The sequence below is a fragment of the Aspergillus pseudodeflectus genome (genome assembly GCF_044049435.1).
Source record: "Aspergillus pseudodeflectus strain CBS 756.74 chromosome Unknown BJX68scaffold_16, whole genome shotgun sequence".
NCBI classification, from domain to species: Eukaryota; Fungi; Ascomycota; class Eurotiomycetes; order Eurotiales; family Aspergillaceae; genus Aspergillus; species Aspergillus pseudodeflectus.
The window spans coordinates 380,635-403,976 of record NW_027263792.1 but is presented as its reverse complement, the minus strand read 5'-3'; the positions used below and the strand labels follow the sequence as shown (position 1 = coordinate 403,976).

The 23,342-nt window shown below is 51.1% G+C and overlaps 10 protein-coding genes across 10 annotated transcripts; 5 read left to right on the top strand and 5 right to left on the bottom strand.

Moving 5' to 3' along the window:
• Positions 1–603: 603 nt before the first annotated feature.
• Positions 604–2,207, bottom strand: BJX68DRAFT_62477 (uncharacterized protein). Its single transcript, XM_071049509.1, has 2 exons — positions 1,499–2,207; positions 604–1,446 (listed from the first exon to the last, which is right to left on the bottom strand). The coding sequence occupies exons 1-2, from the start codon at positions 2,063–2,065 to the stop codon at positions 709–711; spliced, it is 1,305 nt and encodes a 434-aa protein (XP_070900262.1). The 5' UTR covers positions 2,066–2,207; the 3' UTR covers positions 604–708.
• Positions 2,208–4,867: 2,660 nt separating this feature from the next.
• BJX68DRAFT_254601 (uncharacterized protein) lies at positions 4,868–6,474 on the bottom strand (the record flags this gene model as incomplete). Its single annotated transcript, XM_071042904.1, has 5 exons — positions 4,868–5,167; positions 5,323–5,436; positions 5,473–5,568; positions 5,615–6,336; positions 6,390–6,474. 5 exons carry the CDS (start codon positions 6,472–6,474, stop codon positions 4,868–4,870), a joined length of 1,317 nt encoding a protein of 438 aa, XP_070900261.1.
• A 1,436-nt stretch (positions 6,475–7,910) lies between these two features.
• Positions 7,911–8,300, top strand: BJX68DRAFT_265777 (uncharacterized protein; the record flags this gene model as incomplete). Its single annotated transcript, XM_071045322.1, has 1 exon — positions 7,911–8,300. One exon carries the CDS (start codon positions 7,911–7,913, stop codon positions 8,298–8,300), a length of 390 nt encoding a protein of 129 aa, XP_070900260.1.
• A 639-nt stretch (positions 8,301–8,939) lies between these two features.
• BJX68DRAFT_275060 (uncharacterized protein) lies at positions 8,940–10,640 on the bottom strand (the record flags this gene model as incomplete). The annotated part of the gene is made up of 3 exons (XM_071047763.1): positions 8,940–10,259; positions 10,329–10,544; positions 10,607–10,640. 3 exons carry the CDS (start codon positions 10,638–10,640, stop codon positions 9,061–9,063), a joined length of 1,449 nt encoding a protein of 482 aa, XP_070900259.1. The 3' UTR covers positions 8,940–9,060.
• Positions 10,641–12,234: 1,594 nt separating this feature from the next.
• BJX68DRAFT_235145 (uncharacterized protein) lies at positions 12,235–12,983 on the top strand. Its single transcript, XM_071039850.1, has one exon. The coding sequence runs from the start codon at positions 12,355–12,357 to the stop codon at positions 12,841–12,843; it is 489 nt and encodes a 162-aa protein (XP_070900258.1). The 5' UTR covers positions 12,235–12,354; the 3' UTR covers positions 12,844–12,983.
• A 186-nt stretch (positions 12,984–13,169) lies between these two features.
• Positions 13,170–14,092, top strand: BJX68DRAFT_265774 (uncharacterized protein; the record flags this gene model as incomplete). The annotated part of the gene is made up of 4 exons (XM_071045321.1): positions 13,170–13,339; positions 13,393–13,478; positions 13,550–13,980; positions 14,039–14,092. The coding sequence occupies 4 exons, from the start codon at positions 13,170–13,172 to the stop codon at positions 14,090–14,092; spliced, it is 741 nt and encodes a 246-aa protein (XP_070900257.1).
• A 426-nt stretch (positions 14,093–14,518) lies between these two features.
• BJX68DRAFT_265773 (ribonuclease P subunit p20 family protein) lies at positions 14,519–15,502 on the top strand (the record flags this gene model as incomplete). Its single annotated transcript, XM_071045320.1, has 2 exons — positions 14,519–14,624; positions 14,715–15,502. The coding sequence occupies 2 exons, from the start codon at positions 14,519–14,521 to the stop codon at positions 15,500–15,502; spliced, it is 894 nt and encodes a 297-aa protein (XP_070900256.1).
• A 1,086-nt stretch (positions 15,503–16,588) lies between these two features.
• BJX68DRAFT_62387 (putative cytoplasm to vacuole targeting Vps64) lies at positions 16,589–19,151 on the bottom strand. The gene is made up of 2 exons (XM_071049506.1): positions 17,864–19,151; positions 16,589–17,815 (listed from the first exon to the last, which is right to left on the bottom strand). Exons 1-2 carry the CDS (start codon positions 18,995–18,997, stop codon positions 16,691–16,693), a joined length of 2,259 nt encoding a protein of 752 aa, XP_070900255.1. The 5' UTR covers positions 18,998–19,151; the 3' UTR covers positions 16,589–16,690.
• A 465-nt stretch (positions 19,152–19,616) lies between these two features.
• On the top strand, positions 19,617–20,877 carry BJX68DRAFT_235138 (MGR2/ROMO1 family protein). Its single transcript, XM_071039849.1, has 5 exons — positions 19,617–19,940; positions 20,021–20,047; positions 20,118–20,147; positions 20,196–20,286; positions 20,352–20,877. Exons 1-5 carry the CDS (start codon positions 19,886–19,888, stop codon positions 20,470–20,472), a joined length of 324 nt encoding a protein of 107 aa, XP_070900254.1. The 5' UTR covers positions 19,617–19,885; the 3' UTR covers positions 20,473–20,877.
• A 588-nt stretch (positions 20,878–21,465) lies between these two features.
• BJX68DRAFT_235135 (RTA1 domain-containing protein) lies at positions 21,466–23,320 on the bottom strand. The gene is made up of 3 exons (XM_071039848.1): positions 22,679–23,320; positions 22,081–22,625; positions 21,466–21,986 (listed from the first exon to the last, which is right to left on the bottom strand). The coding sequence occupies exons 1-3, from the start codon at positions 22,842–22,844 to the stop codon at positions 21,801–21,803; spliced, it is 897 nt and encodes a 298-aa protein (XP_070900253.1). The 5' UTR covers positions 22,845–23,320; the 3' UTR covers positions 21,466–21,800.
• Between the last annotated feature and the right edge of the window lie 22 nt (positions 23,321–23,342).

Sequence of the window (23,342 nt, the reverse complement as noted above, 5' to 3'; positions counted from 1 at the left end):
ATGTCTAGACTCAAGCGGTGATGTGCAACTCTAAGCTGGGTCCATAGACCTGGAACAAGGTTTCCGGCAAATGATAACAGGGATCTTTAATCTTACTGAGATGCAGACGCCTTCGGGAGCGTGATTCTCACAGGTGTCGATCCTTTTTTTTTTTTTTTTGCTTCCATACCGGATGTCCCAGGCAACTTCTCTATGGGGCTACAAGAATTGAAACTCAAACCTGCACCACTAAGTCCGCAAACCCGACTCGCCAAATACTACTTAACTTGATGACAAGAAATCCATTGAATTCAGAATAACGCTACGTTATCATAAGACATTGATACGCATCAGCATGTGACAGACAGGAGTAGTGTAGAAGGTAATGCTTCAAGCATATTTGTTCAAGTTTTAGGTACAGTAGCCTTTTGCGCCAGAAATGACACCAGATCTGATCTTCCCAATACACCAACAACCCAAGTAGATACCGATACGGCGGGTAGAACCACAACATAACCATCCATCGCTGCTCGCCCGGCTTCAACGGGACGATGGAATGACAGTAGTAGTAACAACAAGGCGAAGGACATACATGACCCAGAGTCGAGTCAAGGCCAGGGGTATCTGCCCTCAGCGAAGAGACAGCGATCAAAGCCAACTCTATGGCGCAATGTAAAACTCCAGACTTTTGTTTTGCTTTTGTCAAGAAATGCCAACCTGCGGCTGGATCTAATCAAAACGTGATGAGCTCCCGCTGGACTGCTTCGAGTGCGCCCAGAGGAGTCGCTTGCGTTTCTGCTCATCGAGCTCAAAAAAGGATATCTCGTCCGTGCTGGCCATCGTTTCTGAGCGGCCAAGCGTATTTGTGGACTTCATCTTTCTCAGACCTTTCGCCTTGCCACCATCACCGAGTTTGACTTTGCGAAGCTCGCGGGCCAGCCGCTCAAGCGTGGAGCCACCTCTGCTCTGCGTCCCTCTTGGGGAAGGCGGCAGCGGTTTCTCAGAAACGTCTTCGGAGCTATTGTTACTCGTGATGGAAGGGGTGGTTGAAAGTTCGCCCACTGACCCAAAGCTGATGCCAGAGTCAGCCTTCCGGCCCTTGTGTCCTCGAGTGGTGGGGCCCGTGCCGTCGTCGAGACTGGCTGGGCCATTGACCATTGCGCATTCATCGATTATCTCGTTGGCGATGCGGAGGTACTTGTCTAGTGCGTCGCGCACCAGAGGCCAGCCGGTGCTTTCGCCCTCGGGTGCGCCCCGCGCGATAACACTGTCGAGGACTTGCTTGCCATTGGTCTCGATAGCGGATATGTATCGAAAATAGTTGTCACGCTGTGATCTCAGGATCTGCGGGGTAAGGTGTGAAGTGGGGGTAACAGTGGCGTTGGTGACGGGTGGAAAGAGGGTGTTGAGGTAGGCGATGCAGTTCGCTTTATTGAGCGGTTCCATGAGCATTTCGTTCAACAAGGTCTAAACAGAGGTTAGCGAGGTGTAGACCAAAGTGTCAAGAGACAAGGCATACCCATCGGCGGAGTCCAAGGTAGATTTCTGTGTAGAGAGCTTCCACCTTGCGGCCCTTGATGTTGATCGACTCGAACCAAGCGACGACGCCGGGGAATTTTCTGGAGAATTCGGAATTCGGTTGGAGATCATTCGGCTCTACGCCGAGTCTTTGAAGTGCTGCTGCGATTTCTTTCTTTCGCCTTGTTTCGAGGTCTCTGAGGTAGTCCAAACCAGTCAAGGCTTGGGGGAAATCGACTTCTTCCAGTTGGGGAGCGAAACAACGTCGCAGGAACGAAGTGATGAAGCTCGGCGGTAATGAGCATGGCTGGGAGGGCAGTCGGGAGATTTGATGGGTCAATTGGGCTCTGAAATCCTCGGCGGCGGAGGACTTGGGAGAAGTCGGACGACGTGCAAACGCTGTCTCGGGAATAGTATTCGATGTCGGCTGTCTCGTGGGGTTGCAGTTCAATGTGTACATTGTGCGCAGGGGAAGTTCATAGGTGCCTGGATACCGCAGGATATGGTCAAAGATCCAGGTAAGTGCAGAGCCATCGGGGGCATTCAGCTGTTCTTCTGAATGCGCCATTGCTCTAATGATGCGTGTACCACGAAAGGCCAAGGAAAGTTGTCGGAGGAGGTTGAAGGTATGCGGGTGAGGCTCAGACTCTAGAGAATAGTGGTTACGAAGGTAGATACGGTATAACAGAGGCTGTCCAGCTGGATTAACCAAGAAGAGGAGAGGCCGCCAGGTTTGTGTGTACGACGTGATTGAGGTGCAGGACAATCAAAGAGACGGGGACGTGTTCGCAGTGACGGCTGGCATCAATTGAGTGTAACATGTCCCTCCATAGCACGAATCTGCACCTCGAGAATGAGAGCTCCAATGGCAGCGGTCAGAAAAAGATCGAAACAACCAGCGCGCTCGGCAGGGAGAGAAGGAGAGTATCCCTTTGATTTCTTCTGCGTGAGGGGGAAGCAAACGTTGCGGCGGGAAGTGGAACGAAAATGTCTGGGTCCGGGAGTCTGGGTCCGTTTGGTGGCTACCAGTGGAAACAGCTTCGAGCTGTCAAAGAAGGAGCCAAAGCTTAAGACTTTCTTTGTTTTTTGAGTTCTGACGTCTGAATTTCCGACTCGACGGCGGCAAGAAAGAGCTGACGATGATGAATGATGGACTGATAGATCCAAAGCACGGATGGACGTGTGGATCGAGTCGCACGAAGGGCAAAAAGTTGGTGGTAGAAAGGTTCACTCTCAAAGCAAACAGGAGTAAATTCTGCGATTGGTGTCACTGGGACAAGGAGAGAAGCAGAGGCTCTTTTTCTTCGAAGAGCAGAGCAGTCGAAACGAGAGAGTTGGAAGCGGAATTGAGGTAAATATCGCGGTCAAGGCACACAACAAAGGAAGGTGAGGTGAGGGAGAGAGGGAGAGTGAGCGAGGAAAAGATCAGAAAAGCAGAGACAAAGGCGACAGTGGAGGAGTCGTCATCTCGAACGTTCTTTAATCAAATCCGCGCCTCCAAATTAAGCCATCGCCAGTGGGCAGATTTTTACTGCATCAGGGATAAGCAGAGAAAACGACAGGATGCGAGAGTCTGGGCTCCGCGGCACAACGTTGGTGGACCTTTAGCGTCTCCTTCAGGATGCTTCCAGGCGTGTGAGTGGCACGGCTGCCACGGAAGGATCAACTCGCGTTGGGTCTTGGACTCCCGGTGCTCTGGATGGCCTCACTCGCTCTCGGTGGATCAGCACTGCCTCTCCCACGCGCCATTTATCGCTTGTTGATTCTCGTCCCCACGGTCAAGCTCGGCTACGCAGAGTGGTCGGAAAATCCCCCTCGTTCCTGGTCGTGGTCCTGTTCCTGGTTCCTGAATTCGTCTGCTAAGAAAAGCCAGCGTCCCGATCAGATCTCTCAACAACCAGCGCGGGCGCACGACAGCAAACAATATCCCGACTCATATTCCCCCGAGGTTCGAATTTCCCCGTTCAAATTCGATGCATCAACCGGATTTGCGTAACGACTTCCGGCTCCAGTGAGCTGGGTCGACTACGAGTCCCGAAGCTCCAACGATCTTGCTAGCACGGAACAGGCAAAGATCGTGTGTCTACGAGTAGGGCGACCGATAATTGGGGTGCTCGCTGTGGGACGGCTCAAGGGTGAACGGGCTGGCCACGGCTGGATTTTGAGTCCATGCTTTCCGCCTCCCTGAGTTGCTTTGTATCCGTGATCTTGGAGGCAGGATTTGGATGGTGGTCACTGGCCACGACTCACGGCTCGTCAGCGGTCTCAATCTTTCGCCGCGCAGTCAGCTTCCAGCCTGCAGAATTTCAGAACTTTGCCTCCCATCTTCGCCCTCTTGCCATCGCTTCTTTTTGACGAATTTGCCCTTGAGGTTTGGCTCTTCTGCTTGATTGATCATGCGGGAGCTGAAACCAGTGGATCGATACCTGCACAATGCCGTAAGAGGGCAGAAGTCTTATGCAACATCGACCTACCGGTATGAGCGAAGGGGGAAAGTCTCTGCCTACCGACAGATCTGTGGGTCGCATGGCGAGAGCCAATTCACAGCCTCAAAGACTCGGGACTCGACTTCTCAGTTCTTCAGCCCGCCAGCTTGGAGACTGGAGTTCGCTAGTAATAGTCATGCGAGCGTTGATACTTGATGCCTTTTCTGGGAAAGTATCAAGCACCCTGTCGATCCCTTTCCTCGATTCGACCAGTGAAATCGAGTTTTTTTTGTCGTTGCTATTGTTGTATTGATGATGGTCCAGCACGGAGTTAAGCAAGTCTCATTCTCCGCAAGACCATTGTCTCGCAATGCCTTCTCAAAAAGCAGATTGGAGGGTGGTTAAGCAAAAGTACCTACTATCCCTTCCTTCGGCTGCGAGGATATGCAATGTGCAGGGTGCATTACTTCATCCCTAAATGAGGAGGCACCCAGCTTCAGCTCGCACTAAAATAGCCACCGTTGATCATTTTAGAACGTGAAACGCCCAGAAATTTATGGTTTGGATTTATCCATGCTGCCGGAAAAGCCGCGAAAACCCGAAGCGCAAAACAGCGTCGAATTCGACCTCAACGTCTCAATTTACGACGAAATTGAACGATAAGTGGTCGCTCACATTCTACGAACGACATCTCATATTTGACCGTTGAATGTCAGACATGACCCCGGCTTATCAAGATCCTTGAGGTGACACCCCAGTCAGAGCAGTCCCTGAGCGGCGGTTGAAAGTAGAATAACTTCCTCCCTTGAGGCTTGAAGCCTCTTCGCCGTGGAGAGACATCATGTTATGTCATCCGTGCTTCACCTGAAGCGACGTAATAAGGTAATATCAAACAGGAATCTGTCCCTTCCCAGGCAGCAAATCATTTCCCAATGTCAAATTAATCATGCCGATCCCGACAGAATCGAAGGCCTCGACTCTTCATGACTTCCTTTGTTCTCAAACAATCTCTCAATATACTCCAGGCTATGGCCCTTGGTCTCCGGCATCAGAACACAGACGACCACTGCTACCACCGTCGAGAATCCGTACAGGAAGTATGGCCCACTTGACGAGGATTGCGAGAATAACGGTGCTGTAAAGGTGACGATGAAGTTCACTACCCAGTTGGCAACAAGCTCGACAGCGCAAACCTTTGCCCGGAGCCTCGTCGGGATAATTTCCGACGCATAGATCTTCCCAACCTACGTTGTACACCGTAATGAGCCGGTGGCGTCAGTGACAGTCCTGCTGGAGACAAAGGTGCACTTACCACTGCCCACGACCACGAGAAGTTGGCCACGAAAATATAGATCAGAACGATCACAACTCATTGAGCAGAGTCCGAGTCAAGGCGTACTTCATCCGAATTTGTATGGCCGTATCGAGCGTAGAGTGAGCCGATAATAATGAAGCAGACTGCCATCAGAGCCCCTCCATAGATCAACGGCTTGCGCCGACCCCACCGGTCAACCTAGATCTGAGCGGGGATGGTGCATATCAACATGACGATGCCGGTCACGCCAGAAGACAGGAATGAAGCTCTTTGGGATGTGAATCCAGCTTGTCGAAATAGAATCGGCGCATAATATAAGACAACGTCAATCTATGGGACATTAGCCTGGGATCTCCAAAAAAGAGCGTCAACCTACGCCAGTCAGCTGCTGAAAAGCCATCAAGAAGATTCCCAACGCTGTCCGACCCCTGTACTTCCGATTGAAAATTTCCCTGATAGTCGCCGTCTGCTGCTGTTTTTCTAGATCCAAACTCTGCTGGATCTCCTCCAACTCCCTCTCGACATCTGTCAGAGGCCTCACTTTACTTAATGCCCTCCTCGCATTATCCGCTCTTCCAACCTGCACAAGCCACCGCGGCGAAAACGGCACAACTCCCATTCCCACACACAAAACAGCCGCCACAACCGCCTGAACAACAAACGGCACCCTCCACGCCCAGCTGCCAGTGATATTATGCGCCCCAAACGCAATAAAATACCCCACCATAATCCCTAGCACCACGTACGTCTGCAGAAAACATGCAGCGACACCACGGATTCCCACGGGCGCCATCTCTATAAGATACACAGTGGTCACTGAGATAGCTTGACCTATCCCAACCCCGGTGACAAGGCGGGCAACGATGAGCGAGGCAAAGTTGGGCGAGGCTGCTGATATTATTGTCCCGATTAGACTGATGATTCCGCCAAGCAGGATGCCGTATTTGCGTGAGGTTCGGTCGGAAATGTGTCCACTGGCTAGCGAGGAGACGGACGACGAGAGCAGGATGCTGGCGACGTATATTCCCTGCTGGGTTGAGGTCAGGCGGCCCATTGAGTTTGTGAATTGGGTCATCTGGGTGATGACACCGATTGAGCCTCAATCTTCTATCAACTCAACTGTCGCTTGCTCGGGAGAGCAGGAGACTTACAGGTATCGAACCCATACAGAAGGCCGGTGAGCGAAACATGCCCGGCGATAAGGAATATCTTCACATTAGGACTCAGAGAAACCATGTCGAGACCCGAACGGAGTAAAGAAGGAGTACAGCAACCACAATGACAAATGGTGCCACCCGTGAGCCGGGGAGCGAAGCCCCCAACTGCCAAATATAAGCAAACACAAGGTTGCATTGGGCCATGGCTGGAATGCTACTTCCTCTCGGGATGGGATTTCTGAACCTAACCGGGAAGGAATGGACTCTACGGAGTACCCTCCGACTTTCAACCAAGCGGGAAACCAAGGCCAGATCGATCGCGAAATACCCCAAGGTCGAAGTCAGCAGCGACTGAGATGTTGAGAATCAAGAGGAGTAGGAGTCAGGGTTACATCGGATGATGACATGGCCATCCGTACTCGTGGTGAACTCATCGACCGCTCCGATGCCGCGCGTATTCGCATTGCAATGGAGTAAATATGCATCTTCCCAGATGGTTGTCGCTAATGTGGGGAATGGAATTGATTCCCAGAGGGGCGCTTTGCTCTCGTCTCCTCCACAACTATCCCGACCGGAAAGACTTTGTTCGAAAACACAACCAAACCCAGGCAATAACCGGCAGCCATCCTCATCGGGCCTTCAAGTTCCACTGAAAAGATAATATACGCGAGAACGTCCATTCCAGTCACCAACAGCTCGAACTCAAAAGAGCGATAGCTAGGCAACCTGACAGACCTGCGGCACAGCGAAGATGCAGCTTCACTGCATCGATATCGTGTGAACCGGCTTCTGATGGCCGATCATGCATCTGAGGTGAGCAGGTTGATTGACGATCTCGGAGCTGAAACCAAGGGAGTTAAGTTACCCTTGAGTTTGAAGACAAGGACGAGACAACATTCATGTACTACTGTGCATTTGCTTATACCAGGAATCATTCAGTTATTCCCGCGCCACCGGAAGGAAAGACGGTATGTTCATATCCTAATATAGCTTGAGCCATATCCTGATATTGCGTCGGCAGGATTTCAATGCAGCAGCCACCGTGACTGCAATTGGACCGTCGCCAGCTATGCTGGTTCAAGGAGTACGCTGCGGCGATTGTGAAACAGTCTATCATCAGTGACGCTACCAACGATGGCACGGAGCCGCTTTTCCAAGGAGGTGCATTTCAGGCACCCCGAAATCTAGGGTTCAACGCAACTCCGTCTTGGAATGTGGAAAATGTGCTGGAGCTGGGATTGGACACTATAAACATGGTAAAAAAGGTCGTCGATCATGATTTACGCAATGTCTATTTACTTCTCTTCTTTGCCATTCATTTCCCTCCTCTTGGCCTCGAGATTGGTACTAAAGCCAACAACAGTACATAGAACCAGCGTGTGACGGGGCAACCGATGCAACTATCGAGGACAACTTGCTCACCCATCACCACGTGACATCTTTGATATACTGCCATGACTATCTCGGCAACTACACCGGGGTGGCCTATGTTCTGGGCGAAACGAATTCGGTCTCATGCCAAGGCCTCGCGATGTGTCGGACGTCTATGCCGCGGCCCTGTGGTCTGTGGACTTCACGTTCTATGCCGCCTGTCTGAGCATATCCCGTATATACTACCACATGGGCACTCCGTATCGGTATAGCGTCTGGCAGCCAGTAGAGTCTAATGGAACTGCTGCACACGTGAAACCACTCTATTACGGAAACTGGTTTACAGCGGCCGCTCTATCGGGAGGAATCAAGCAGGTTTCGGTTCTGGTCAACGAGACTTCGCTTGCAGTATACGCCATCTACGGCACAAACACAAATTCCGGGTCCAGCAGGACATCGACCTCGTTGAAGCCGGTTGCCATTCTCAATCTCGGCGTCTGGATCTCCACACAACCGGCGGCTAAAAGACCATAGACGGCATTCAAATTGCCGAACCGCGCATTCTCTGGCGCGAGTGTCAAGCGACTGACAAGCCCGGGCGTTGAGATCGCTGGGAATATCACATTTGCCGGCCAGTCTGTAGATGACAATGGAGAGGTGCTAGTTGGGGCTGGGGAAGCGGTCCTTGTGACATTATCACACTGATCCTTATGGTAGGCCGTCCTAAGGCCGTTCGATGGACGCCCTGCGCCCATTCCTATCATTGTATATCGTTACTTTTACTGCCAAGTGACAGCCCAGACTACAGTTGCCGATATGACAAATAGACTACAGTTTTTCGTTTGTTGACTACATGTAGAGCAATTACGACCTTTCGGTCCTTTTCAAAAAAGTCGTAAAAATGCGACTGCTGCAGCCAGATTAGTGCTTTTTGGCCCCATGTTCATCTATGAAATTGGCTTCAATCAGCTCGAGCCCAGCAGCTAGCCTGCCCTGATGAGCCTGTGTATCATGATATTGGGAGCTGAAGAATTCGACGGAATTTGTCACTGATGATAGACGCTAAGGGATACGTGAGTAGGAATAGAAAGTGAGAAGGTAAGAAGCTGTATTGTTAGGGTCTCGGACTAGAAATTCAAGAATTGTAATAATAATATGCAATGCATAACTAAAGTCGCGAGTTAACTGACCGGCTTTCTTTCCTTTCGAAAAGTCATGTAGGGTTTGTGTACGGCCTGGTCGAATGAAACACCCCCTATCCGCCAACCATAGACACCGGCGCCGTCTACGCCGCCTATACCGACGCCCCAAGACAAGAATCAAGATACGCCTTGGAGTCACTAAGTCTCATACAAGCATGATCCGGCTCCAGCACTGCCAACTCGTCCAAGCCGTAATTACCACTGGCAACAGCGACAACCGCGCAACCGGCCTGCCTGGCGCACTCGATATCCAAAGGGGTATCACCGACGATGATGACTTTACTTCCCTGGAAATTCTGACCGTCTATCGCGCGGAGCTTAGTCACCGAGTCCTGGATCAGAGAGAGACGGTCCATGTGCGTGTCCCCGAATGCGGAGATGCTGAGGTCAAATATGGATGTGCTGATTCCCGCAGCGGTGAGCTTGAGGAGGGCGTTTGGGCGGGAGTTTCCGGTCATAAGGCCGATGCGAAGGGTGGGGGAACTGCTGTTGGGATTAACGGTGTTCTTCCTGGTTGCTAGCCATTCGAGAGTGTCTTTTGCCCCAGGACAGGGGACGGACAGTAGGCCCTTGCCGGCGGATTTCTGTAGGTATGAAGGGTGCAGTTGAAAGAACTGTTCAATGACGGAGGCCTTGTTGTCGACGGCATGGTAATCGAGGACATCGTGGAGCAGACCTAGATCTGTCCTTCCGTGTAGATTCACGGTAGTATTCGCGTGGCTGATCGGCTTGCCAACGATATCGCTGATGCAAGAGTAATACGCATCCACGCTCATCTCCTCAGAGCGGCAGAGGGTTCCGTCAATGTCGAACAAGACGGTAACAACGGGCACTGGGGGCGAAAGATTAACGAGAGCTCTGAGCATCTCCCGCGCGCCAGTGAATGAAGTACGCCCGTGCAGGAACCGGTGATTATCCAGCAGATAGCCCTGACCGTCCTGCAAGGCGACTGCAAATGAATTGCGGTAGAGAATGTCCAACAGCTGTTGGAAGCGAACTACCAGCGAGGCAGAGAGCTGAATGTTGTCGTCGAAGCGGAAGCGAAACAGACCCGAGGACTCGTCGAAGATAGGACGGGGCACAAACACGCCATCGTCTGAGCGGAAGCTTGCGTGTTTCAGACTGGTGAGTAGCTCGTAGAGCCCGTCTCCCTGCTCTTTGACGTCTTTGATGATGCGAGTGGTGTCTGCTAGCAGGGACTCGCCTCCAGCTGTCGATTTCCTAGTTAGGGTAGACATGATGATGCGGGGAGGACGTTCCCAGCCGCTGCGGTCAGTGTGGAAGTACAGCTCTAGATAGTTAAAAAAAATTGTCAGCTGATGCCAATTATAGAGTCCTGAAGGTCTGGACCTGGTCATACCCTCGGAACTATATCCCTTTCCAGCCAACGAGGGCGCGAAACGAATGTTGCTGATACCAGCGCCATTGACCTCGTTGCGCGGGCGGACAATGTCTCCAAACTGGTGTGCGAGCTTTGTCAAAGACTCTTCATCGCATCCCTCGATGAATGCTACACCTTTGTTGTAAAAGTCCTCCTGGATAGCTTCGAGGCTGGTAGGACGGTGGAACTTGGGTTCTGTGGCACCCGGTCACTGAGTGTTAGACACCACGTAGATGCTCAAGTGAGGCCAAACTCACCTAAAACGCCTAGACCGCAGCGAGATATCTCCATGCTGGAAGTCGTAATGTTCACAGGAAGAGAGGTAAGAACAGGTCAATGTAGGTAGGTTTTTTGGAGAGTCTGCAGGATGATAAAAGGGTGGTGGATAGTTGCGAATGAAGGATCACTAGAAGGATCGAGCAGAGATAAATAAACGTGCCCCTTCTCTCTTAATCTTCTCAGACTCTCAGGACTTCTTTCCTTGTGAATTGGTGTGTTCTCCGGGAAGACCAAGATCCGATCCGTGAATGACCTCTTATAGTTTCCTTCACGGCTGCTACATTTATGAATAACAAACCAGTGATGTATATGCAGGAGGTCTATTTCCTTGCTTGAGAACAGTGGAGTTCATCTAGTATGGCCTCGAATCACTGACAAAATACCCTCATATATGAACTGTCAAATGTTGTTGGCTCTGTCACCAGGCACTTTCCACGTCGCATGTGAGACGGAACATTCCCCCATCTCAAAAAAAGGGTTCGTTCGGGATCATTCGAGGGTTTGATTGCTGTGTGAAAGTATAGTTAGACTTCTCGAGCAGTTAGGGTTGTTCGTGTCGTACAAGGGCTTCAGGGCTGACCAACGAGGTGTTGCTTGAGCGTTGGAAGAATATCCAAAGAGACGACAAATCAACCTCGACTTAGCCATAAATCATGAGTTCCCTGCATGATGCAGGTACCAATAGTCAGCGCCCGGCTTGACTGATGTACAACGACCAAAGTACTTGTCTAGGGTCATTTGCGCAGGGTACGTAGATATCCCATTCAATATCCGCTGCAGCGTTCATGCATGAAACGGGACTGGATTTAAGCTGCATTTTAGTGCTCTAGACCAGCCAGTGTTCGTCTGGCCCACTAGGACAAGACCTGCCTTAGACCCCTTCACCGACTCGGCTCGTCCCATGGAAATGGATCGCAGGCGGTTTCCCACATGCCATGAATCGATCATAGTTTGCTCATTGGCTACCACTCAGAGTTCCTGATGCAGAACGGGCTGGCGTGACTTGACATCATCACTGTGAGCCTTCTCTGGAGTGTTGCGTAATGCATGCAGTCCCACTGTATCTCGTTCCAGCCAGTACATGTTCGCTTGAGCCAGAAGCACATGGCATCGGAAGTAGATTGCGCACTGTCATTATACTTTGACCGTCTTCGTAAGCCTCCAAGCATCATTGTCGTTCAGGTTTCTCAATTCGACTTCCCTCAGATTTTGCGGATTGCTATGATGCCACTCTGGCGAACGCAAGTAGCACCTATCACAAACTGATGGAAGACAAGTGCGAAAAGACTGATTAGACAAGACCCCAGAATCGGACTAGTATCGTCGACAGTAATCGGTGTCAAGCACGAGTGTCGGGATCTCCAGAGGATCGAACACGCATCCAAGGAGGCGAACGAGAGTGCCATCGAGGCTGGGAACTGATCCCACCTATAAGAATAGACCAAACCTCCGGAAGCGTACCCGGTGGATCATCGTAGATCAACGTCCCAAGCATAAAAATGATCGCAGAGCCCTGAGTGGCCAATTTTGTGGGTCAGCGATGGTCCAGATCTTATCGATATTCGATCTTGCGTTGCTGGACCTGACGTCAACCATTCGATCGGAGATGGCAGAAAGTATAAAGAGGTTTCATCCCACGCTCTATCCTGTCGGAAATCAATCCAAACTCGAGAGATACCATTCCTCAGCCTCATTATTGCACCGTCTTCGAACCCTCTAGCCTCCAATGGGTCTTGCTAGAGGCTTCCTTTCATCTGTCCTTGGTGCACCCGATGTGTTAGGCCAACTGGCCGTCGTGAAGTTGAAGCAAGAGGCATCATCCCACCAACCGAATCTCCGTCGCTGCCTGGGTCACCATGGCCTTCTTATCAAGTGCGTTTTCGCAACGCAAAAACATACACCACCATCACCTCTAAAGGCGTTCGGCGGTCCCCATGTCACTTTTTCCGAACCTCAGCGCCCGACTACGACTCCGAACAAGCGGGCGCAGATATCGGGTGCTTTCAGGTCGATAGGTCGTCGACGTGCGGCTTCTCAATCAGCTCATCTAGAGAACGTCACCGAGGATAATACCCTGTCGCGCGTGCAGGCCCGAAGTGCGAATGAGACGAGCAACACTGGTGCTCGAAACCAGACTTCTTCTTCTCGGACATTTCGAGGGCTTAACCCTTTCCTGAAGCTCAAGCAACTGATGTCTGATAAGGCTATCACTTGATCAGTATTCATTTGAGACCATGGTGGATTGCTTCGCGGTTTATGATGTGACGACGTTATATGCATAGCGATTGGATTTTCTGTACAAAGATGGCATTAGCGAAGAGTGTATGTAGAAGACAGATAAATCTATCTGACGACAATACTCGGTCATACCGTTCATCTTCTATCTCCCGTAACAGTCTGTAGGTTTCAAGTCGTCCTGAGTGTTAGGAATCCTCAATGGAACTCATCCATCTCGGACTTCGACTTTACATCTCCGCAACGCAGCAGCAATCCAGCTTTCCAAACGAACCATCTCACTAAGCATCCTGTCTTCTCTTCAAAATGACCCCTAAATTGCTCCTTCTGTTTCTCGTCACCCTCGCCTCTCTCATCTCCGCCCAAGACAACCAAAAATGCAGCTGGGTCGTGCTCGAGACGGACAACATCCAGACCGCCAGCCAGAGCGATGGCCTTCCAAGCAACAATTCTATCGGATACACCCCTTCTGCTATGTACAATGAAGACTCAAGCACATTTCATCTCCCCAGGCTAACATCCACTCCAGTGACCCCGCAAACTTCATAAACCACTGCACCCAGAGAACCCTCACGAACGGCAAATCCTTCAAAGGCGGCTCCTGCAATGGAATTGGTACGAGTATCTTCATCATATGCTTTCAACGCTCAAGTCCAGTGCAGTCACTAAAACTTTCTCAACACTAGTAATGGGCGACATCCCCGCCGAAACAAACATGATCTCAACCATAATCACCTACCCATTCCAGAACCAACTCTTCACGGTCAATACCCCATTCTTCGTGAGACTCCGGACTGCAAATCTCGCTGCCGGCTCCGTGACGAATCCCAATTCTACACTCTATGCGGCACCGCAGGCAATTCATGACGGCAAAGTCATCGGCCACGTCCATGTAACTATACAACAGCTGTTCGGGTTTACCGAGGGTATGGTTGAAGGACAGGAAGCCCACATAGCGCCTCCTGATCCCACCAGGGTTGCCTTCTTCAAGACTATCTTTGGGAAAGGAGGTGGGGAAGGTGGCTTCTCGGTTCAGGTCAGAGGAGGCCTGCCGGTTGGCTACTATCGAGTCTGTACAATGGTTGCGGCGAGTAATCATCAGCCTGTTATCATGCCGGTGAGTGAGGTGATTTGAGTTAGGGTTGAAGAGGGTTGGTGCTGAATTTGAAGTACAGGTCGTTCTCAGGGGTGCTCAGGACGATTGCCAGAGATTCCGCGTCGGATACTAAATATGACCTTTTTTTCTCTTCAATGTCAGTGTGCGACATATCAGCTGGTCCCATTGAAGACGAGTGGTACGGACTTGCGTCGCTATTTGATACAGCAGCAAGGAATGTGTTCGCGTCAGCTTCAAGGCCTTATAAAAAGCACAAAGTAAAAATTCAGTAAATACATAAGACGTAGTTTTCTCCAAGAATCCAAACTTCGCAAGCGGAATCTAGATAATCTAGAATTCTAGGCTGGATTCTCCAAATTATACCTGAGGCACCTACAGATAAGCACCGATAAGAAATGCAAACACCACAAACACAAACATTTCGTCGTCTATTGGTTACAAAAAGTCACCTTCATGCTCTCTTCCATCCCACCTTCGAAGGACCCTAATCTCTCACCAGCAAGCACCGAACCCCAACTCTCGACCCTTGAGACGCAAAATGCCGGCCGCAAAACGCCAAAAGACCTCCACATCAGACACCAAAACCACCATGTCCCCCCTCAACTTCGAGCGCAAAAACCAAGACATGGTTAAGCTACCGAAATGTACGTCGCGCCATCAAACAATTCAAGATTAAAATACAAGAAGGGAAAAGGAAAGAAACCCCGACTAACGTCTCCATTCTGAAACTCCAGCCGCGAAAGTCCACAAACGCCCAATCCCACACCCCGCAACAGCCTCTCCCTACGCCGGCGCCTCGGTCCCCAAAACAGTCTACATCTCCTCCTCAACCCCCTACATGGCTGCCGTGAAGCGCGTACAGAAACTCCTGCGGCAAGCTGAGAAGCGCGCGACAGCTGCAGTAGAAGCTTCTCTCCGCGGAAATGGCCAAAGTCGAGGTCGGAGTGGTGGAGGGGGTGGTGGCGTTTCGACGGAGAAGTTGGTTGCTGCGCTTGCGCGGGGCGAAGGGAAAGAGGATCTTGTGAGGGAGGAGGTCTTTGTTAAGGCTACTGGGAGGGCGATTGAGACTGCACTCAAGGTGGGGAAATGGTTTGGGAAGGGGGAGCGGGAGGCAGAGTATACTGTTCGGGTTGAGACGGGGAGTGTGCTTGTTGTTGATGATGTTGAGGAGGGGGGTGGAACCGAAAAGGGGGGGAGTGCCGGGGGTGAGGTGGTACAGGGTGGAACTGGAACCACGAGTTCGGGCGCAAATATGGCCGGTCCGAATAGCGATGGGAAGACAGACGAAACTACAATGGTACCCGACACAACTACAGACGTCAACGATACGACGATCATGAGCGAGAAGAGGGGGAATCCAACACCTCCGACAACTGAAGCAAAATCGAAACCGCTCTCGGAACACGCAGAGAAGAAACGCAAACGAGCTGCTACGCTGGCGGCGCAGTTTGCTGGAAAGGAGTTGCCAGAGTCGAGGACGAGATGGGTCAATTCGGTCCAGGTTGCGATTTCTCTCAAGTGAGACACCAGGCGGGTCATTGATCAAACTTCATCGACAAACACATGTTTACATCAGCTTTTACAACCTTGATCGTACACGGTTCCCGACTGGTACATCGAGTGTCCCAGTACGATCAGCGAACCTTATATGAAAGGATGAGAATGCTTCCTTCTTCGCCATATGCTTATCCAGCTTACTGCTAGCGAGAGTCGTCTTGAATATCACCAGGAGAACCCCATTAAGCTTCGGATATGCTCGATTACGAGCTGAGGTCAGACCGCCGACCTGTCGACGAGCATTGACACCCCGGCATGCCGCTCGCCATACTGCGTGCAATGCAACTGGACCAGATCCCAATACACGCTTGCAGTTCAGACTGAAACGGAGCAGAAAGTAACGAATAAAGTTGTCTGCAATTCATATGCCACGCTCACCAGGCAACCCGTATCAATCAATATCGATATATACATCTCATAACATGCATGAAACCCAATATGAAAAGGAGAAAAAGATAGGGAAGGAGAGGAAAGAGACTCGGAAAGAAAGCAACAGCCAGCGTAGTCTCCTCAACCGACAACAGCAGCCGTTCTAGTAAGGAAATTCATACTTCTCCGTAACCTGTACCGGGCGCTAAATGCAAGAGAGGGAGGGAACGGACCATCTTCAATCATAGAGTACAAAGGAGGAAAGGTGGTATCAAGGGTCAGTGACAGGACAGAGTGAGAGATGAGAAATCTCATCAGTAGTTATTTCGTCACCTGGTCAAAGGAGGTCAGCGATGCCGCTATAATAGACTAATACACAAGGCCCTGAAACTGCCAGTATGTGAAAGAGACATTAACATGGGTGGAAAGGACGCCGCTGCCAGGGAACCATAACTGGAACAGCGTAGCGTTGGAGAAATCAAGTCAAAGGATAAACAAGAAATGAGAGAGAGAAAGTCATGCAAGTTATGCAATCCATAACTGCAAAAGAGATGAAACAGGAAAAAGCGCCAGGAACTCATGATCAACGCCGGAAGAACTGATCAGGATACACGGACTATAGAAAATAGTAGCCCAAGATGACAGGCTAATCAAAAATGGTTGCGACAAAAAGAAATGGCGAGGCAAGGAAGGTATACGATCAAAGGGTATTCAATCGAGTGAAAACGGGCAGTCAAGAATATAGTCAGCTTTTGGGTCAGAGAGATCAAGTAGAGTAAGCCAGCTACTTGTCCATCTTCTGCCACCCATTCAGGTAGGCCATTAGCCCAACTCCAAGGAGCACGACTCCGAGCATTGAAGCATACGGACTTGACTGTTCAATCGCATCAAGACGTCTGTGAGACTGTGCCGTGACTCCTGGGGCGGAGGATTCTGCCCCTGTGGCGTGAGGCGACAACACTGAGAGTTGCGGAAGTGCCTTTGATTTGTCGACAGCAGCAGCTGACTCGTCATCAGGTTCCGGGGATAGTCTCTCAACGCCCGGTGTGGTCTGTACTCCAGAGACTGACTCATTACGCGAGTCACGAGTCTCGGCGCGCTCCTTTCGGAGCGTCTCAATCATCTCAGCCAGCGATTTGCGGGTCTCGACGGTTTCGGTTTCTGCCTTTTCTGCTCGATCCTTGAACAAGGAGACCTGCTTCCTCATTTCTTCCATTTCACCCATCAACGCCTCTAGACGACGTTGCAGCTTATCGGATTGGTTATCAACCAATGTTTGCTCTTGTTCCGGTTCAGTAGGGCCATCCGAGACTTCAGCACCTTGCTTCTCAGGAGTTGCCTCCTCAGTTTTCTCCGGAGAATTGTCAAGCTGTGAGTCGGGGATAGGCGCCAAAGTGTCTTTCGGCTCCTTGGTGGAAAGAAGCTCCAGCGCTTTGGCCTTTTCTTCTGCCGACTCCCGAGCGTGCCGCTCTTGCATGAGCATATTCTCAAGCTCTTTCACGCGGGCACCTTGGCTGTCGAGCTCTCTCTTAGCAGACGACAAGGCCTCGATGAGTGAGAGTATTTGACTGGATTCTCGCGACACAGGGGAGCTGCCAGCACTCATCTTTGGCTTTTCCGTATCGGTCCGTTTTAGAGGAGAGATCGCGTCTGCTCCGTTCCGCGGGAGAGCATCGGGTTTTTCGGGTAGTGGTTGCTGTGGAGGGGGTGCTGGAGGATCTGAGAACCGAGAGAAAGAATCCATACGAGGCATCTTTGGGCGTCCGTTCATTTGACGCGACGAAATGCTGTCACCGGGTGAATGCCTTTGCTTCTCCTTCTCGACAACGCCTGGTTTCATTAACCCGGTTAAGAACTCGTCAGTCTGGCGAAGGTCTTGTTGCTGCTGTTTAGCCTGCTTCATTTCGGTCTGAAGCATGTTAGTGTTCATCCAAGCACGAGGGATAGATCAACCTACAGTCAGCCTTTTGACTATCTGCTCGATTGACAGTGGTGAGCTCCAGTAGTTCATCTGGCGCTGTTGCTGAAGTTGAGTAAACTGACTACTCGCAGTACTTTGATTACTGCGGGTACTTGAGGCGCTACCGGCTCTCCCTCGAAGGTGTGACAGCGGCTGGCTGAGGGGAGATGGGAGGAGCCCATTTCCGGATGCCGGATCTAGGTCGCCAAGAGTGAGATCAAAGATGTTGGGCACGCTCCCGTATATACCAGCGTGTTCAACCTTGGCGGAAACTTTGTGATGAACAATTGTCTTTTGATCCTCGCTGACAATATCAATGCCCAACTCTAATGTGTCATTTTCGCGAATCTCATGAGGGTCGGACTCGCGGTTCTCCGGAGACAAGCGCTGGTTGTTGAGAAAAGTGCCGTTGGACGACTTCACATCGCGGATCCAGATCTTTCCACTTCTATCGGCCCATATCTCAGCATGTTGTCGAGAGAGCACCTTGGAATCGAAGAAGCCATTCTTGGGCGTAGGTACGGTTTTGGCGTTTGTTTGCCGACCAATCCGCAGAGTCTCAGGGTAGAACGGCACGGTAATTTGTTTCTTCTCAAAGGTACCATTTATCGGAATTAGCGTCAAGATTGCGGGCGGTTCTCCAGTAGGCGCGCTCCCTGCGCGAACGCCATTCTGCTGGGACGACTGGAGAAGGTGCTGCTGTTGGGATGGAAGGATAGAAGAAGGCTGCTGGATCGCCGACATGGCAGAAGAGGCGCCTGCGCCGGAAAAGAAGGCTGGCTTCGCTTGCGAGCGCGCGGTGCTTATCCCAGATACTGGTTCCGACTTGGAACTAGGCCAGACACTTTTCGAGGACTTCTTTTTGGACCAATTCGAGGACTCGCCGTTGGGCGCTTGTCCCGCATCAGTCCCAGACGGGCTAGCGGGGATAGTCGAAGTGGATGAGGTGGACGAGTTGGACCCTATAGACGAAGACGAATTTGATCTATGCAGGGTCTTTCGCGGCATGAACATGCGAGAAACCTCTTCCGTGTTCATGGAAGACAGTGCGCCTTGTCCACCGTTACCAGAATCATACCATCCCAAGCGAGGGCCCGTCTGTACACTAGGTGGTGACGCCACAGCAGTCATGGAGGAGGAGGAACGATGTCGTGCGAAATGTTGTTGTAAGATGTAGTGGAGGCCCGTCTATCTCATGGGCGCTAGTAGGATAACGCACGGACGCGAGCCGGTCTGTTTAGACGACGGCCAGGCAATTGATCGACGGATGTTTCAATTGATGTATCGCGGTTTGTAGTCAAAAAGGCAGGTTTGTAGCGATCCGGGCGCGACAAACACAGGAAACTGCTTCTTTCTCGGCAATCGACCAACTAATCCGGGGAGGTCACGTTAGCATCATGCGAGTCCCACCAAGCGAACGTGCGGTGCTCTCCGAGCTCAGGATACCGAAAACCAAAGTCGAGTGTGTCACAAGCGGTGCATAATCGGCAGGCTTACCTCGACGTGATGAAATAAGATACCCAGGGCAGGGTTGAGGGTTGAATAGGAGGCAATGAAGGGTTTCAGATCAAGGAGGCGCTGCGTCTAGGCCAGGATCGAGAAGTAGGCGGTAAGAAACGGCGTCCCAAGGGGAAGGTAGTAGCGAAGAAAAGCGAAGAAAGGAAGTACGAGACGGGACAACCGCCTTGCACGGGCCGTAAGCCACCAAAACAGCAACTATTTTGACACGCAAGGGCGAATATTGTCGAGAAACCCCAGACGAACATCGCAACGGGAGACGAGAGTCAGCTCGCATTCCGTCGTGCCCCAGGCCCGTTAGTAGTCACGTGAGCAACAAGCAAGTGGAGTACAGTCACGTGTGCTTGTCGGCTTTGGTGGTCCGACATTGAACCGAAGTCGTTTTTGCGACTGTGAAGCTCACAGCTAGCATCCGACAGAGTATCAAGGACATTGTGAAGCCTTGTTCACTTGTTACAATCACACTCTTTGACTTTGATCTCACCTTTCTTGTACTTCACAATGCCCGTCGTTGCAGGCCCTCCCCAGGCCCATGGCCCCTCTACCTTTGACAAGAGTGAGCTTCTTATACTCCCCGAATGAAGATCTTATGTCTTGTGTACGCATGCGAGAGCGGGTGAGCTTACAATTGTACAGTGAAGATGGGTGCGATGATGGGATCAAGTAAGTACTCCAATCTAATATCCAAATTTCTCAATCGGCCGTACCAATGGCTAACCACTAACTTGTGTAGCTGTCGGAGGCATCATGGGCTTCATCATCGGTTAGTCTACTCGATACTATCCGAACGATATCATATTTATGAAACCAGGAACCGTCACCATCTTCCAGTACGGCGCCGGCCCTAACGGAGTTATGCGAACACTGGGCAAATACATGGTTGGATCCGGTGCGACATTCGGGTATGTCCTCTCCACACCAATTCCAGTGGATTAGGGACTGTACTGACATGCGCTTTCAATTCCAGCCTCTTCATGTCCATCGGCAGCGTTATTCGTACCGAAGGTCCCCACAATGACGCCTGGCTCCGAGCCCGGGGGCCACCCATGATGCTCCCCCGTCAAGCACCACTGCGACGCGTGCAGTAGGAGGCTACCGACAAATGTGTGGCAGAACCAGGTGGTCGACGCAAGGAGGACAGGCGACGACAATTGTACAATAGCGTATCTTCACCACGTGCTCTACTTGGGGTTGGAAAATTGTGGAGGAACATCCCGAAGTATAGTATGTCAAGGCAGGCGAGCCAGCTGAGAGGGAGGATAATGTGTATATAACCTGGGCTGGATTCAGCCTCGGGGACTCCGATCTAGCGAAGCGATGTCTCTGGTTGTATGAGTTTAATCAATAATGATCTCACGAATGCTGTGCAGAAGGGGATGAGGTTAGTGGTTATGAGCTGTTTTGGATTTCGGGGTTCCAGCTGGATTTCTTCTTCTCTACAACTCCAGGGCTTTGACAATAGCTCACAATGGCATTATCTTTTAACCCTTCTCTTGCTTCTTCTCTCTGGCTTTCAAATATATATTTGTAGACTTCAACTGCCACGGAGCAGGCAGCCTACTAATGAGTATATATCTCTAGTATATGACCACTAGCAAAGACCCCAACCCAACAAAAAGTCCAACTCTCCTCCGTCCATGATTTTGTTTTTATCGACATACCGATCCGTTCGAATTGACGACGGTTAGAGCCTGCCAGTGAACAATATCCATCCCCGCATCTCCACAAAACCCAGCTACATCATAATTAGGTAGGTGGTTCGTGTAGCCGACCGACTAGCACCGCTCTATCTCACACTAACGCAACACTCGTTTCAACTCCGACCGAGCAACCCATAAGATAAGGTGAGTAAATCGAGAAACTCTCGCGGCTGTCCTTCGGCACTCCAAATGAAACTTGGCTCAAACATTCATGAGCCTCGGTATAAGACCCGATGCAGATCGAGGACTCTCAGGGCTGATGTTGGCGAAGGCGGGCGCTTCGGTTGTGTTGTTGATTAGATGATTTATGGGATTCATAGGTTTAGGTTTATAGGGATGAAGATGGAGTCCAGGGGTCCAAGTATTTATTTAGTTAATGGATCAACCAGGAAGAAGATGAGATTGTTCGCTCTGCGCACGTAGCTCCATGGAACCAGAAAGATGGCAAGCTTGATAAAAATATGTAACACAAGTCGCTATAGGACAGATGAGCATTGGGAGGAGAAACAAGCAGTGTCAATATCGACAGCAGAAGAAAACCCCGCTGAACAACCAACAAGATCCTATAAATGACAAGACCCAGCCTGACCTCTAGATGAAACACATTACAAAACACATAATAGCATCCTCCTGTATCAACGCTAATCCGAATGGGTTCCACCTCCTAACTACATCACAACGTAGGGTATCAATGGTGAGATATTACACACGGTAATCTACCGCGCATGCTTCGGCAGGCGGAAGCCCAGGTACGGAAGGTATTCGCTCGGATGCCACCAGACGAAGAGCGCAACAACAGGGAAGATCGGGACGGCGTCGAAGACGTAGAAGGGCCACTCGTGGTTGTTGATGTAGCCGCCGTGGCCTTCTGTGAATTCGACCATGCGGAAGATGGATCGGATCTGAATGACCAAGAGAGCATTAGTGGGAGGTATAGGGAGAGCTAAAGCGAGAGCTAAAGTGAGAGGAGGATGAGGATGAGAAAGGTCGACCTACAAGAATCATAGCAGTCGAAATGTTCACGACACGCAGCAATACAGGCCAGTTCGCCTTCCTCGGCTTATCCTGCACGGCCATGGCAAACTCATCAGCCCCATAGAGCGGCTCCGGCGCCCCGGACGCAAATCTCTTCGAGGTAAAATTGAACCGCACGGCGGCAATCGTGAAGATCCCAAACGCGACGATCTGGACAATGACACCCGCAAGCGCCAGATTGCGGCCGCGGTTAAAGGTGTCGATGTCATCTTGGCTGCTTCCATTGCCCGATGTGATCATGACTGCACCGACAAGTTGCAGGAAGAGCGCGAAGATGTCGAAGCCGACGAAGATGGGCGTAACCCAGCGTGGAGGTACCCAGCAGATCTTGAAGGTGCGTTGCTCTTTCGGCACGACGAGGAAGATGATGCGGCCGAAGAGGACGTAGAGGGCACCGGCCATGAGGACCGGGGCGAGGATTAGGAGCGCGAACTGGAGGACGTAGACTGTGCGGGCGGACACGTCGCGGGTCGATATGCAGCGAGCGATGTAGCCGACTGCTTCCACTGTTTCCAGGGTTAGTACTAGATGGAGTTGAGATGGAAGGAAATGTACATACTAGCTGCAGAAATCACCATAACGAGCCAGACCACCGGCCTAAAGCGAATCCATTGTACAACGGTCCCGACGAAGGCAACTCCATATAAAACCGCAAAGACAATGGCAGCGCCCACCGAGGGGTCGTAGTTGTAGTATGATTCGCGGTCGACTCGACGGGCAAGCATCTTGACTTTGATGGATGCAGAAAGGGCGTTGAAAGTGTTGAGACCGAAATGTGATCTAGCTCGCGGCGATATGGATCCTTTATACTTGGTGTTTCAGCCCCCATAGATGGAAGCGCTACCGCTAGCCTTAGTATCGTTGCTAGCGGACAAGTAAATGCTTGCGGCAAGTGAATCGGTGTCTACCAAGAGGGCGCAAGACAAAACATAGCCACTCCTTCTTGGGAGGGGCGCCTTGTCGCGCCATTTAACACAGAGTATGTCTTGGTCGAGAAGATGGCACCAGCCTTGCAAGCGTGGAGCTGTAATCCACCTGAGCGCAACGAGGCATCAACGTTGCTCATTGGCTAGGTGGGACGATATGGTGGCCTTATCGGGGATAGCGCGAGTACGTGTCTACAGGGTTGCCAGAGTGGCTGAGCAATCATGGGCTCCTCCACCTCCTTTAATGTCGTTTGACTTTTGCCCGGACGTGCGCGTAAGGAACCTAGCTCAATAGCA